Source organism: Ceratotherium simum, chromosome 2, assembly GCF_057802395.1.
Source record: "Ceratotherium simum simum isolate JZ-2026a chromosome 2, ASM5780239v1, whole genome shotgun sequence".
NCBI classification, from domain to species: Eukaryota; Metazoa; Chordata; class Mammalia; order Perissodactyla; family Rhinocerotidae; genus Ceratotherium; species Ceratotherium simum.
Window position 1 is genome coordinate 24,200,905 of NC_141901.1, and position 16,678 is coordinate 24,217,582.

The following is a 16,678-nucleotide window of genomic DNA, read 5'->3' on the forward strand; positions in this document are numbered from 1 at the left end:
CCTGAGATCTAATTGCCATTCTTTTATAGATAATCTAGTTTTTCTTTCCTGATTTTTCAGATTTTCTTTGTATTCTTTTTTTTTTTTTTTAAGATTTTATTCATTTATTTATTCCCCCCAGCCCCCCAAAGCCCCAGTAGATAGTTGTATGTCATAGCTGCACATCCTTCTAGTTGCTGTATGTGGGACGTGGCCTCAGCATGGCCGGAGAAGCGGCGCGTCGGTGCCCGCCCGGGATCCGAACCCAGGCCGCCAGCAGTGGAGCGCGCGCACTTAACCGCTAAGCCACGGGGCCGGCCCCTTTCTTTGTATTCTTAATGTTCTGCAGTGTTACCACGATATGTCTAGATATTTATTTTTATTTATCTAGCATGGTGTTTGTTTTGTACTTGTTTCTTATATTTTTTACATTGACATTAACTTTATTGCTTTTTCTTGATTACTTAAAAATACATGCACCTTCCAAAAATATTAAAAGCATAAGACACAAATTTAAATTTCATGAAATCACGTACCCAAGAGATAACCACTATTAAACATGTTTATGACCAGTGACCAGTATTATGATATATTTCTTGATGCCCTCACCTTCAGACCACCAGCAGATCCTACTGCCGTTACCTTGGAAGCATATTCCAAATCCAGTCACTTCATAAATCCATCTCTACTGCTCTTATCCATGTCACCGTATTCTCTTAGCAGAACTACCACAATAGTGTCCAGACCAGTCTCCTTCCTTCCATTCCTGTTTTCCACACAGCATCCAGAGGATTCCTTTTAAAGCATAATCAGATTATGTCACCCCCTTTTTAAAACCCTCCAGTGGCTCCCTGTCATCTTCCATTGGTTGACAAGGTTCTCTCTGACCTGGTCCCTGGCTGCTACTCTGATTTCTTCTCTGACCCTGTCTCTTACCACTCTCACCTTTGCTTACTCTGCTCCAGCCACATTAGCATTCTTGCTGTTGCCCCAAGGACATGCCGAACACATGCTGGCCCTGTGGCTTTCACACTTGCTCCTCCCTGGTTCCTGTATGAAACTACCTTTCTGACTCTCGCTTCATTCAGCTCTCTGTTCAAAGTGTTACCTCATCAGAGAGGTCTTCCCTAACAGCCTGTGTCGGATCCCTCCTGACCCCCTTGCTCATGCTCTGTCCCTTTTAACCTGCTTTTTTTATTCCTACCACATACATTACTGTATAATTTCTGTTTATTTTATTGTTTTCCCCTCCCTTCTCCACCACTGTATTGTAAACTCCCTGTGAACAAGGACTTTGTTTTTCCACTTCTGTATCCCTTAGCTTTAAGATCATTATCTGACATAATACACTCAAGAAATATTTATGTAATAAATACATAATTTTACATAAATGGGATCATATTATACATGCTCTTTTCTTTAAAAAAATAAGGATAGCATTCTATTTTTTTACTTTTTGTTTTTGGCTTTCTCCTTTCCCATCCTCTACCCCTTCAGATATCCAACGTTAACTTGGTATGAATGCATTTATTCATTTTTCTCTGCTCATATTAATAATATAAGAACACATACGCACTGGACATTTTGGAGCCATAATTTATTTTACAGAAAATTGGTTTATGTATTTAAATTATCTGCAACTTACTCTTCTAACCTAAATATATGGTGGAAATTTTCCAGTTCAACTGCATAGATCTAACCTTATTATTATTTTAAACTGTGATTATATTTTAAATTGTGTTATATTTTAATAGTCTTTGTGCTCTTAATAAAGGTAAGCTTAATATAAAATTTTAAATAATCAATGGTGTATATATATATAGTAGAAAAGGAAAATCCAGCATAATCTGTCCTCTCAAGTCTACCTGATCCCATACACCTTCAAATAGACAACTACTGTAACAGCTTCCTTGTCTAATTTTAGATCTTATCAGTGCATTTATACACAGGCAGACAGGGGGGTTTGAGTTGTTTATTTTTTTATGTAAGTATTATACAAAAATGTTTTATTCTGTGACTTTTTTCCCCCACTCAACAATGTAACATATAGTTCAACTGCATGCTTTTTATTGGTAATTTCTTCATGCTTTTATACACACACACACAGTTTTATTTAAATAGATTATATGCATATTTTTTGTTGTGGGGGAGGTATTTTATTTGTTTTGCTTGCTTCCTCTTTCCTCCCATCTCCTACTCACGTCTGCATGTATACTTTCGATCTGAGGACTCCCATCTTCTAGAAAATCTTGAACCTAATCCTTCAACTTTGCTTCTCTGTCATTTCTTCTGTTTTTGTATTATTTTTGTTTTTATTTCATAATTTATTTTTTTTTGCAATATCTGTTACAGTTTCGTTTAGCTATCAGAGGATCCTAAACATTTAAAAATTATTTTCAGATTGCTCTGTTTTTATTCCATCTACAGTAAATTCCTCTCCTTAATATTGGTTATATTAGCTGTCTCTCATGGTTATAATTTCTTCATGTATTTTAGAATTTTGATTTGTAAGCACTTCTTGACTAAAGATTTTTCATGTGCTTATTTTCCTATTGCTGCTTTCCCAGCTTCCTGTCTAGTAGTTTTGTGGTTACCTTCCACCTGGCCCCTGAACAATCCCAGGCAACAACCATGTCTTAAATTGGCAGCGTGGGTGGGGCCCCTGTTCCACTGTAATATTGGAGATAGTGGATCTAGTCACTGAGTCAGCAGACAGCTTGGTCCAGGCCCAGGCTTTGAGGCATTATCTGCTTCCCATCGCTTCTGGTGTAGCTTTAAATATGCTTCAGCTCCTGGCAGTGGTTAATGGCATTTTTTTTTCAGCCTCCTTTCCAGCGTAGGAAAACTCCGTCTCAGCCCTTGGTGTCATTCAGTGAAGCTGACTCTCCCTATTTCCTGCTCTTCTGAAGCACTTTGAGCCCCTTTTATCTTGTGGGAAGCAAATTCCTGGTTACCTACTGCCTACCTGCCATCTACCTACCAGTGGGTCTGCAGCTGTAGCCTGACTTAACAGCTTTTTCTCTTTTACTTTTTTCTGATTCATAAAAATGTTTGTTTTGTATATGCTTGGGGTATGTCCCTTTAATTTTCTATATTTATTCAGTGATGTTTTGGACAAAGGTGGATAGTTTTGTGAACTTCCAAGACCAACTTGACTAGAAGTCTAGGATACTCTTAAAAACACAAATCAGCTTTCATTCTTCTGCTTAAAATCCTAAAATATTCCAATTTTAAAAAATATATAATAAACTTGAAATTCCTTAGCCTTCTGTTACGTGATCCGGCCCCCACCCACCTCTCTAAATTCATGTCAGGCACTTTCCTTTTTGGTCTAGCCCCGTGCCCATCTTTCAGTTCTTTGAAAGTGCCTCACTTTCACACATGCTTTTCCCCAGTGCTTCTAAGGTTCTCAATTTTTCTTTGTCATTTAAATGTTACCTCCTCAGAGAGATCTTCTCTAACTACCCTAGTTAAAATAACCTCTCCCCAGTTCTCTGTCATAACACTTGTTTATTTCCTTAATAGCACTTGTTACAGTATATAAGTATTTGTGTATTTCCTTGTTTGTGGTCTCTCACAAAACTGAAAGCTCCATGAGTTTTTTTTACTTTGTATTTGCAGTATATGTGGCCAGCATACAACACCATGCTCAGTAAATACTGACTGAGTGACTGGTATTCATCCATGTATTGAACATATTTGTTGAATGTCTGTTATATGCCAGAACTGTTTTCCGTTGTGGAAGATATAATGGTGAGCAACACAGACAAGGTCCTTGCTCTATAGAGCTTACATTCTGGTGGGAAAAGAAAAGTATAAACAAATATAAAAATAAATAAGTAACATCAGTGCCAGGGTGATGTGTTTAGGTGATGGGAAACACTTTTCTGAGGAAGTGACAAGAAGGAATTTATCTTGTGACTTTCAAGAGGAAGAGCTTTTCATTTAGAGAGAAGAGCTAGAACAAAGTTCCTAAGTCAAGAAGGAGCTTGACTGTTTATGGAACAAAAGACCAGTGAGGCTGTAGTAGAGGGAATAGAGGGAAAGAGCATTATAGGATAAGGTCAGAGACTTGGCCGAGGCCAGGTAACACAAGCTAGGAGTTTGAAAGTATGTGGTGCCTTAAGAGAGATTCAACTCTTCAGTCCTGAAGGAGGTGGTGAGGTGCAGGTAGGAATGAATGCAGAGGATTATCTACTTGCCACCTAGCAAGTGTGTTCAATGTATCTCTTTAAGTTGTAGTAAAGAGTTATCTTCCAGAATGTCATAAATCACTGCTGAGTTTTTGGTTTCATTTTCACCAGAGATGCTACTTTTCAATTCATGGTTCTTATTCATGCCTTTAGTTACCTCTTTAGAAACCAGTACAAGCCAGATATCCTATGTTATGCATACTTGCTCATTCATATTCATAAAATATATTGGAAATAGAAAGGAAGGACTTAGTTAATGCTTTTTTGCTGAATTTCTGAATTTGTGCAGGCCTTTGGAAGTTCATGTTTCCTAGTTTAGTCAGTTGCAGTGTGACCTGAAAGCAAAACTAGGTTCATTACTCAATCTTTCATTTCCACTTTTTCATTTCCCTATGCTTTAGAAAGCAAGTAACTAGGGAAGGCAGTGTACTCAAGGATGCCCAACTTCCACATTTTTAAGAGTGAACTGTTTTTGTGTTTTTTTGTTTTTTTTTTAATATCCTTGCAGCAGTCTTCTGATTAGCTGTCTACCAGTAAGGTGAGTTTTCATTTGTCAGTTATAACTTTTTGTGATCCTATTAATAAAACTAATAATTGCTTCCATGTTGTCTTCTTTATTAAAGAGTTCTTTGAAGTTAATTGAAGAAACTTCTTTTATTTTTCCTGTCACTCAACATGTAGTGATGACAAGGAGCTATTTTAAGTTTCTCTACAGTGGACTTAATGATACTTCCAGTTCTTTTGCTGACCCTACAAGCAGAGGCCTTACAGGCAGTTCCTCTTCTTTGCTAATGATGCCGACTTGCTTAAGCTGCTGCCAGAATATTTACAAGTAGTCACCAGCTTACAAATGGTTATGTTTCAAAAATTCCTATTTAATCTGAACTTTGGAATTGGAAATGCATTTCCCCCTGAAAAAAATTTACAGTGGTATTATAAATGGATGAGTTTCTGTGCTACCGTTTAAAGACCTATTTAACCTATGATGTAGCTGAAATACTACACATTTATCATGAAAAATATTAGGAAAATCACATTTCAGATGCACATGTAGTTATACTACGTAATGTTTAAATAGGATTTTGTGGGGAATAGTTTGGATCGCTAAACACCTTTGTTTGTGGGGAGAAGGGTAAATAGTGGTGCCACGAAGATGTTCCCATCAAGGCTATGGAGAAGAAAGCCATTGGGAATGCTTCTGAAGAAAGCCTGTCCCCATCTCCTGCATGGTAGGGACCAGCCATCTGCATGTGAGACATTCTGAAGTCAAATGTTTGTGTATCAAGAGTACCTGTATGCTCTTACTAGTTACAAAAAGTGAAAAATCAGTTTAAAATAATCTTGAGTGACATATGTGGAAGGTAAACTAACACACAGACAGAGAGAACAGTTTGATGGTTACCAGGGGGAAGGGGGTTGGGGGGTGGGCACAAGGGGTGAAAGGATGCATTTCTGTGGTGACTGACAAACAATAATGTACAACTAAAAGTTCACAATATTATAAACTATTGTGACATCAATAAAAAGAGCATATGGAAAGAGAAAAAAATAAATCTTGAGTGAGAGTGAAAAATTTATATATTTTGAAATTTCTTTAGCAGATATTAATGTTGGAAAATGCTTTTTTGATGCATTTACAGGCAACATATTTACATACTTAATGATCATTTTTAATTGTGTGTTTGTTTTTCCCCACTTTGTGGTTTTTTTTTTTAATCTTTATGTGTTTGGTTTTGTTCTTAAATTTATTGATGCTCCTTAGTTTTCCATGAAGGGAATTTAATTCACTTAACTAAAAAAAAAAGGTACTGTAATGTTAATAGTTAAAAAAGATTTAACTCTAAAATTGTTCTATTTTTAATTCTTTACCAGGATAGTTTATTTTTATTTCAGGAGATTTTTATGTTGGAGCTAATTTTTGACCATTTGTTAACTTATATTCTTATGAGTATGGTATAATTCCTGGCAAAGTGATTTTTTGAAAAGTTACATATAGAATATAGAAGGCATTGTGCTTTAAGATTCTAGGAGATGTAGGTTCTAATTCTGTTCAATTCTGGGTATGTTTCTCAGCTCTCTCAGCTTCTGTTTCCTTATCTATAAAAGGAGGCTGATGAAACCTGCTTGCTTCACGGGGTTGCTAAAGGTCTTGCATGAGATTGATTGGCCGTGTGTGCCAGCCCATACTACTATAAGAATGGGCTGTCAGAGGGTCAGCTAGGGAAAGCTTTCACTCATTGTGTTTCTCTTTCCTGAACTGTCTTTCTTTTCGTAGCCAAGTTTCGCAAAAATCTAATCTACGTTCATCAGCTTCACTTTTAGTCTTTCGTTTTTTTCAGTAGTATTTAGTATTTATGTTGTTATGACTATATAAGTGTTCTTCAGTATAAGTCAGGTAATCATTACTAGATTCTCTTCAACAGCTTTGCATCCCCTTAGGAATAATTTCTTTTTTTTTTCTGTTTGCTTTGTTTGTTATTGTATCTATCGCTAAATCTTTCCCAGACACTTCAATAGAACTGTAAAATTCCTCTCAAATATGGTAAACTCTTCACGTTATCCATCAAGTTCATTTTTGAAACCTTTTCCTTTTTCTTGGTGATATTCCTCTGGAAGGCTTTTGTCTTCCTATTCTAATTGGGACTGGTTGCTCTCTAGGCCTACTGCAAAGTTTTCATCCTGTCTGTTCCTTTCCTCACCTTCCTGGGAATTTCCTTTGCTTCTCTTCTGTTTTGGATCATGTTTCCTGTGTTTTTTTGTTTCTTGATTTATTCCTTTGTTTTGGTATAGCACATCCTCTACCACATACTTCCTATTCCCACTCACCCCCAGCCATGCAGCACCAAATCCTCTTTTAAGGCAACTGTTTTATAACATCTGTGAAGCTTTTACTCTCCTTTTAATTCCTGTTAGATTAACCTCACCCTCCTTTGTGCCTGCACAGCACGCTCTCTCATAGCCTTGGCCCATCATACATGTTGAGCACCTACTGTACTTGTCAGGCACTGTGTTCAACACTGGGCAGTCCAAGATTAGGAGAATGAGGTTCTTGTTCCCAAGGAAGTCTGAAAGATAAGTAGTACCATGGTTCTCACTGGAGGCGGTACTGCCCCCTAGCGGCCCTTTTGAAAAAGTGGGGGGAAGCTTTTGGTTACCACAGTAATGGGAAGGTACAGCTGGCATTTTGTAGTCAGGGGCCAGGAATACTACATGTTTTCTATGTCCAGCAGAACTTTAGAATATTCCACCAGACATTCATGTGTGAAAATCTGTTTATAATTATCCAAGCCTGGGACCTAACTACATTTTATACATAAAACCAAACTACTCTTGGCACTTTTTACATTGTCATTGTGCAACAGAGAAAATAGCTATTGTCCATTAGTGTGGGTTTATAGAGAAATTTTTTGAAGGTGGCACGTGTTTATAACAAAATTAAGAATCTCTTAGATGATAGATTATTTTGTAAATCATGCAATAACAATTGCATTAAGAATATAATTGCCTTACCCTATATATAAAAGTAAGATAACTTTCTAGAGTAAATGTTAAAAAAGATTTTGGGGGGCCGGCCCCTTGGCGTGGCGGTTGCGTGCGTGCGTGCGCTCCGCTGCTGGTGGCCCTGGTTCGGAACCCCAGGCGTGCACCAGCGTGCCGCTTGTCGGGCCATGCTGTGGCGGCGTCCCATATGGAGTGGAGGGAGATGGGCGCGGATGTTGGCTCAGGGCCAGTCTTCCTCAGCAGAGAGAGAAGGATTGGCATGGATGTTGGCTCGGGGCTGATCTTCTTCACACACACTAAGTAAATAAGTAAATTAAAAAAAAAAGAGAGCGTACTATATTAAAAAAAAGATTTTGTTCATTATTGTGTGTATGTGTGTATATATCGAGGTATAACATACAGAACACAACTTGAACGTATATACATAATAAACGTAAACACATGTAACTGCCCCCGTGATCGAGATATACTGAGTGTCTGCATAGTTGGGAAACAGGATAAACTTATGTTTAAACAGTATATTGGTTATATTTTCAAATAATGTGCCCATTATGTTTTCATGTGTACAATAAATACAATCCAAAGTGTCCAAAAAAATCTGAGAACATAGGGAAAATAGTGTATTTATTGTATTTTTTACATATTAACAATTGGACCCATTGCTTTAAATTTAGAAGTATTTCACCTGAAAAGGCAATTTGAGGTTGAAGAAAAAGATACTGAGTATATTATTTGAAAATGTAACTGACACATTTATCCTGCTTTCCAACTTTACAGACACTGTATATAACGTTTCCAGTACCCAGAAATGTTTTCTTGTGCTCCTTTCTGTTCAGTATTCTGCTGCCATCAGAGGTAACCACTATTCTGACTTACATCATCATATTTCTTCAAGTATTCTTTCTATCTCTGTTAGTTAACATGTGCAGGAAAGGTAAATTGAACTAAAAAGAAACAAAGTAAACAAATCTTTGCAACCAGAGCTATGTTTTATCATTAACTATGAAGTGTTTTAGATTCAGTTAGGACTTTCATAGTCCCTTTTTTTCAAAACACAATGAATTACTTAGAGCATTTCCAACATTTTTAATTGCAAAGAGTTTTGGTACAGTATATAGTTATTAGAAAAGCAACAAAGCTGATGGGAAATATGTAATAGAAGATTTGTGAGTCCTTTTAATAGGACTAGAACCAAATGTTAATGAATAGAAATACACAACATGCAGGAATCTCATTCTTTTTATTAATAGAAATGATTTGAAAATATTTCCTATTATTGCCACATTAAATACTAAAAATTATATTTTTGTACTCTAAGAAATGTGAATATTAAAATTTTAATATTAAAAAATCTATTAAAAATTTAATTGTATTTTTAGATTGCTTGTCTTTAATCTTACTCTGAATCTGTCCACATAGGTCAATCACATATTTTCTCTATAGTTTCTCACATTCATGTTTTTGCTTAATCCATCCTCTATACTCCATTGCCTTTCAATGGTATGATCTCTAAAGTCTTTTTAAGTGAATGCATATACTGAAAGTAGCCTGAATTAAGGTGGAATTTCAGAGTAGGAAATATGTTTTCTGTAGGATATAATCTTACACCTTCCTATGTTGTAATGTAGGGAATTATTTTGACACCACTTTTTTTTCTTTTTTTTTATTGGTGAGGAAGATTAGTCCTGAGCTGATATCTGCTGCCAATCCTCCTCTTTTTTCCTGAGGAAGATTGGCCCTGGGCTAACATCCATGCCTGTCTTCCTCTACTTTATACGTGGGATGCTTGCCACAGCATGGCTTGATAAGCGGTGCGTAGATCTGTGCCCAGGATCCGAACCTGTGAACCCCGGGCCGCCAAAGCAGAGCACGCAAACTTAACCACTATGCCACTAGACCGGCCCCTTGACACAACACTTCTAACAAGGCCGTCTCATTTGTAGAAATATTGGAGCTCCTAATTTTCACTATTTTAACAGCCTGTACTTTGTCTTGGTATGTTAATATACTCTGTTAAGATTATTTCTTCCTTCTTATTGTATTCAAATAAATCTAATCTATTATTTCTTATACAACACTAGTTTTTCTACCCATACTTCTGATCTTTTTCTATATAGAGTGGCTTCTGATATAAATTTTCTTAAATCCAAATTTACTTGATGTAAATAGGTACAAGTATCTGAATACTTCATTACATCTTCTGGTATAGGTGGATCTAGGCATATTAAACATATTAAATAATATTCTATTATGGTAAATATCTGTTTCTCCTTTATATTTCTATTTATGTATATAGAAATATTGTCTATGAATTTTATTTTAGAATAGTAAAGGAGCTTTACAAAATATATTCTAAAGGGGGAGGTTGGGTCCGATAGGCTTGAGAAACATATTCTAAACAAATTAGTGCAATGAAGTCTTGCAGGTATTCTGCTAGGACTGTTCAGGACACAGTGGGAGCTTGTTGTAGCAGGGCAGTGGTCAGTTCAGGCAAGGGGTGGAATGTGTGGCAGGGCTTGTGGAAATGTGAGACTGCCCAGGAAAATGAGCTGATTTTGAAAAAATACTGACTTGTTTCTGCGTGTTTCTATGTGTCTCTCTCTTCTAAATTGAAAGTTCTTTGAGGGGCAAAGACCATTTTTCCTTACGCTGAGTACCTAGTGCTGGTAAAATATGTAATAAACATTGGAAGAATGGGCAACTCTCACATCGATGTGCAAGTTTGAGGGGGAGAAGGTGAGTGTGGGCCTGCCTGGAAGCCAGATTGCCACAAGAGTACCAAAGGATGGATCATTTATTTGCCATACCCAGGAAAAAATAATTGCCTGAGTGCTTTTGGGGGATCTCCCCAAATCTTAAAAGAATTGAAATTAAATTAGCTTATTATTCTAAGGCAAGAGTCCTTAGAATATGAGGGGGCTATGAACTTAGATAGGAAAAACTACATTGTTATTTTTACTAACCTCAAACTGAAATTTAGCATTTCCTTCAATTTTGAATGCAGGTAATGTTGATAGTATTAGGAGTACCTGAAACTTTTGTTGCTACTTGAAGCCACAGATATTTTCAATTTCAGTTGTTACAGATATATCACAATATTGTTTATACCCATTATTTTCATATTATGGTAATTATTAGACCTGCCACTCGATCTTGTTATTTCAAAGAAGCACAGGGGCTTCTAGTCAGGGGCCAAGAATACTAAATTACCTCTCAAAATTTTTTAGTAATAGAATTTTTTTTTTTAAATAATTTTATTTATTTATTTTTTTCCCCCAAAGCCCCAGTAGATAGTTGTACATCGTAGTTTCACATCCTTCTAGTTGCTGTATGTGGGACGTGGCCTCAGCATGGCTGGAGAAACAGTGCGTCAGTGCACGCCCGGGATCCGAACCCGGGCCGCCAGCAGCGGAGCGCGCGCACTTAACCGCTAAGCCACGGGGCTGGCACAGTAATAGAATTTTTAAGTTTTATTTTAAAACATTATTGTGAAATTCTAGAGTAAGCAAAACTAATGTATAATGATAGAAATCAGATGAGTGGTTGCTTCTTGTAGAGAAGATTGACTGGCAAAGGGGCATAAGAGAACTTTCCGGGGTGATGGAAAGTGTCTTGGTGTCCCGTGTCTCAGTATACATTTGTCAAAGGTGATTGAGTATTAAATTTAAGATCTACATTTGACTACATGTAAATTATACTTCAATTTAAAAAACAAATACCCAAAAATATTCTGAGAACGGGTCCATAGGCTTCACAAATTGCCAGAGAAATCTCTGGTAACAAAAAAAAGGTTAAGAACTATTTTCCTGAGGCCATTGTGATGTCTTTGCCTTTCTCCTTCTGAGTGCCCTCTTTCTCTCAGTTGCTTTTGCTATTCATTTCCTTTTTTTCTGTGTTCTCAATTTTTTGAGCGAAGTAAAGTCAGAAAAGAATAGCAGCTATGAAAGAAATTCTTTTCTTGGCTTATTGGCCAGTCTCTTGAAGCCAACAAAGCTGTGACCCTCCTAACATAGTTAGGTGCTTGCTTAGACTTTAAGAAATTTCTGGTGAGAACTGCTCTTCTAAAAACTAATTTCTAGATGATTTCATAATTAAATGATTTTTCTTATCTCTAATTTTGCTTTGGATTTTTATCCCTCTGTATCATTGAGTATGCAGTTCTGTTATGAAGGTAGTCATGAACATTTGTAACAAAGACTGGAAGAAACTAAAATGTATTAGGAATCAGAAAAGATCAAGGAAGTAAGGAAAGAAAAATTAATATTACTGACAATCTATTCCAGATGTTTATTTTCCAGAAATTCCATCTAGGTGTCCTCGATGCAGCGTGATTGTATATTCTAAGTTCAAATATGTTTTACTTGTAAAAAATTAAGAGTAATACACATGTCAAATATTAGCCTATTTTCATTTTAAAATATGATGATAGTGCTTGGAGATGTTAAACATAGTGGTAGATAATATATAGAACAGTCTCTCTTTTAGGAGCACACAGTGTTAAGACTACTTATAATCAACTCTTGTTATCTGTCATCTTATGCTTGTAAGTATTAGTTTTACTCTACTGTTGTAATATTTTCACAGTCTTTTTATTTATCTAGATAAATTTAATAGGACACTTGTTTTAATAGATTACAAAGTATTCTAAGAAAGATTGAGCTAAGGTGAATAGTCCGAACAGATTGTTCTCCAGGTAGCGTCTGCATGTCTTTTATGACTTGGTACTAGATAAAAAACCTAAAATACTGTTTGGCGATTTCTTTGCAGCCTCATGTATGGAAAATTTGAAATGCAGAGGAGAAACAATAGCTAAGGAGATGAGTGAAGTCATGAAGGTAAAAGCTACATGCTAAAAAATTATAAAGTGACGGACATGTATAGCTAAGTGTTTGCTTTCAACATCCATATGTGTCTTAGTCTGTTGTAACAGGAATTCTCAGTCTTTTAAATAGATCTTTAATGAATTTATTAAGCGACAGTAATATTCAGAATAACTACCATTTATTAGGCACCTACTATGTGCCTGTATTATACCTGGCTTCTTTAAAGGTTGGTTATATATGTGCGTTCTGAGAGTTAGCAGTCCATCAAACAATTTTGGATAGTAATACCAGCTAACATTTAGTGAGCATTTAGCATGGGTCAGGCAGCACCTAAGTACTTCACATGTATTAGCTCATTTAATCCTTACAGTAACCCTGTGAGATAGGTACTGCTGTTTCCCTTTTTTACTGAGGCTAAGATGATTGCCCAAATAAATGACTGAGCCAGGATTTAAGCCCTGGATGTTTGGCTCCAGAGCCTGTACTCTTAACCGCTATATTATACGGCATATCCAACTTGGAGTCTTAATATTATGATAATAAAATTGCTTATATTCTTGACATTGATCTTACCCAAACAGGAAAACATTTGGATTTCTAGTATATGAAAATTATTTTTAAACTCCTGAATTTCCCCTGTTGTGATAATTTTCTATAACATTCTTTTGTGGTTTGTATTGATTCCATGGCTTTCTGGTGCTCATGCTTCTCTCTTAGCATGTTCCTGATCAGGAATTGGCAAACTGTGGTGGGCCAGGCTAAAATCCAGCCTGCCACCTGTTTTGTAAATAAAATTTTATTGGAACACAGCCATGTCCATTCATTTACTTATTGTCTGTGGCTTCTTTAACTATTATAATGGCTAAGTTGAATAATTGTGACAAAGACGTAAGGCCCCAGAGCCTAAAATATTTACTATGTGGCCCTTTACACGAAAAATGTGCTGATCCCTGCTCTTGATGATTGAGATTTCTAAAATACTTACTATCCTAAAATATGTAATTTCAGACATTAAATCCTTAGCTCTGAAATTCTGTCTCCTGTTTACCAAAGTGTTATTTACTACCAGGCATTGTAGGAATAGAACTTATCTTTTTAGTCTTAGCTTTTGGCTAAAACTCCTCAGCTAAAACTGGTATTTTAAGGTAAAGTCGAATATCTATGACCCAAAAAATTAGGTCTTAGAAAAAACCTTGACCCGAAGAATTAAAATTCTGGAGTATCCTGCCTGTCTCTGTGTGTTTGTGTTGTAACTTGAGACTAATGTTGCGTATAACTGTTTTTTGTTTCTTTTTTTTTTTTTAAGTCCTTGCCTGCATTAATTGAACAAGGAGATGGATTTTCCCAAGTTTTAAAGATGCAGCCTATTATCCAGCTCCAGAGAGTCCACCAGGAAGTCTTTTCCAGTTGTTACGGGAAACCAGATGTTAAACCTGAGAACCTTATAACACAAATAGAAACCACACCAACAGAGACTTCTACCAGGACAACCACTGACATAGTACTGAAAAGAAAGCAAACTAAAGACTGCCCCCAGAGAAAATGGTATCCATTGCGGCCAAAGAGAATTAATCTTGATACATAAGCTCGTTTTGTTTATCTTGGGAGTTGAAATTAGGCACTATCAGCATTTAGCGTACAGCCTAATGCCTACAGAGGACTTCATTTACAACAACAAATAACTCTTTAGTGATTCCTTTATAGAAATATAGTAGCTCTATGCTGGGATCTGGTGTAATATTGTATTTCTTTCCTCACTATTCATCTATAGCTGATGAAAAGCATGATTTTTGAATATTGACACAAAGCCCATCAATGGGCATTAAGAGTGCAAACTTTTACTGTCAAGTGCCATCCACTTTTGGCTGCCTTAACAGCTTTTATGGAATTTCATGAGTAACATATTCTATTGGGTTTTTTGGGTATACATCTTTCTTAAAAAAAGAGCTATGTAGCAGTTGTCTTTAGTTAAGTGCTGGAGGTAGTCATCAGTTCTGCACAGGAGCTGAAGCAGATTTTTTTTGTTTTTGATGCTGTTTGATTTATCAAATTAATGTGGAGATGACAAGACTGGCTTTGGCTTTGTTACTCCAAGTTCAGCTAATTTGGATTTGTAGGATTAATTTTAGGATTTTTTGTTTTTGTTTTGTAAGACAAAGAAGAAGACTATTATTTGTGCAAGACTTTCTCTTAGAAATAAAAATTGGCGTGTAGCCAACGTTTCTTTCCCAGATTTTTATTTTCCATAGACCTTTTAACTTTTAATCATAATTTGACTCGGGACTAATAGTTTCTTTTCAGGATTTCTCATTATTTCTTTTAGATGACTCAAGTTCAAAAGTATATATCAGATTAATACGTTAACAAATTGTCATTGTGGAACAAATATAGATGCAGTCATACTGAACTATTTTACATTTAAGGATGTTTATATATCGAGGATATCATCATTGGTAGAAGTCTGAGAAAGCTATTTTGCCTGTACTTCTAACATTTAGCTAGTTTCTTATAGCTCTTATTGTGTTTGCTACTCGGATTAATACAGTGTAGGCAGAGCCATCTCACTTCCCAACTGTTTCCTCTTTTGATGACTGTGTACCTTCATTCATTTGCAGAGGGATTTACTAATCATGAGGTCAGAAAATCTGTACTTCTCTTGTTTATTATGTCTTAATAGTCATAAATGTCTAAATGTGACAGAAAGTCTGTCTCAGTGAAGAAAACTTACAAAGCCACTTTATTGCATTCTGTATTTTAATGTTACAATTTGAGATCTGTATATTTGTACACAGCAGTGTCTTTTTTATTAAAATAATGTACGAAGACTGAAATCTTGATACTGTGTGTTTTTAAGCGTTGTCTTAGGCATTCTTGAGTCAGCTTTAGTAGGATGGTAGGTCAGCACCCTGCATTTCAGAGCGTACTAAATTTCACTTTAAAACTGTTTTGAGGCTGCAGAGTATTGCTATTCTAATTCAGTGCTAACTTTTTCATAATGTAAAATTCTGTATAAGTTGTTTCACTTCGAAAGCCTGCACATGAAAGTATTGTTAATTTTCCTAGATTAGATCATTGTGTTGTGCTTATATAAGAAAATGTCTCCCTTTTTTAGAGTTTAATGACTTGATGTCTTAGATTTGCTCTGAAATATGTCAGCAAAGAAAAAAAGAAGAGGGAAAGATATAGATTAAGCAAATGAGGCAAAAATCTTGATAATGTTGGATCTGTGTGATGGATATATTCTTTCTAGTCCTGTATTTGGAAATTTTTATAATTGAAAAAAAGAAGTTTGCTTTATTTTTTTTTTTTTTTTAAAGATTTTATTTATTTATTTTTTCCCCCAAAGCCCCAGCGGATAGTTGTATGTCATAGCTGCACATCCTTCTAGTTGCTGTATGTGGGACACGGCCTCAGCATGGCCAGAGAAGCGGTGCGTCGGTGCACGCCCGGGATCCGAACCCGGGCCGCCAGCAGCGGAGCGCGTGCACTTAACCGCTAAGCCACCGGGCCGGCCCAGTTTGCTTTATTTTAAAGCCCCCAGACAGTCAGTTGAAACTTGAAATCCCTCAGAGAGCCCAAAGTTTGCACTCCACAGTTATAGCAGAGTTCCAAATGAAATACCTTTGGGAAAGAAAATATATTAGTATTATTAACTAAGATAGACATGGCGGATGTCAGTAATAATATTGGATAAGTATACATTTTTAAGGAGAGAAATTGAATTTCTGCTTAGACAAAGAACTAGCTAGCTAAGATGATGAAAACTAAGAAAGTCTATAGTTGTAGGGAATGTCGAAGGAAAAAATAGAAAATCAAATGTTGACCTCCCTGTGGTAAAAAGAAGGCTGGATTGGATGGAGTCTTAAAATTTCTTTTCAACAAAAACAAACACAAAAATGCAACACAAGAAGGTCAAATCCAGTTCTAAGAGAGGGAACACTATAAAAGCAGCTGGTTTCTGAAATCAGTGAAGGAAAATCTGTGCTTTCCAAACTTTAGCCATAGGAGCTGTATTAGTCTGCTGGAGTTACTATAACAAAATAGCCCAGACTGTGTAGCTTAAACAACAGAAATTTAATTCCTCATAGTTCTGGAGGTTTGAAGTCCAAGATCAAGGTGATAGCAAATTCGGTTTCTGGCAAGGTCTCGCTTCCTTCCTGCAGGATGGAGGATAGGGAGAGT

At 36.2% G+C, this 16,678-nt stretch overlaps 1 protein-coding gene across 2 annotated transcripts in view; it reads left to right on the plus strand.

Moving 5' to 3' along the window:
* The window catches only part of NSL1 (NSL1 component of MIS12 kinetochore complex), a 36,926-nt gene extending 21,599 nt beyond the window's left edge, over positions 1-15,327 (plus strand). The window contains exons 5-7 of one of the 2 annotated variants that reach the window (XM_087439280.1): positions 8,451-8,528; positions 12,441-12,508; positions 13,803-15,327. In XM_087439280.1, the coding sequence (XP_087295406.1) occupies positions 8,451-8,528; positions 12,441-12,508; positions 13,803-14,081 (425 nt within the window). In that variant the 3' untranslated portion in view covers positions 14,082-15,327. The remainder of the gene's footprint in view (positions 1-8,450; positions 8,529-12,440; positions 12,509-13,802) is intronic. The other variant, XM_004424895.3, reaches the window with a different exon arrangement.
* The last annotated feature ends 1,351 nt before the right edge of the window (positions 15,328-16,678 follow it).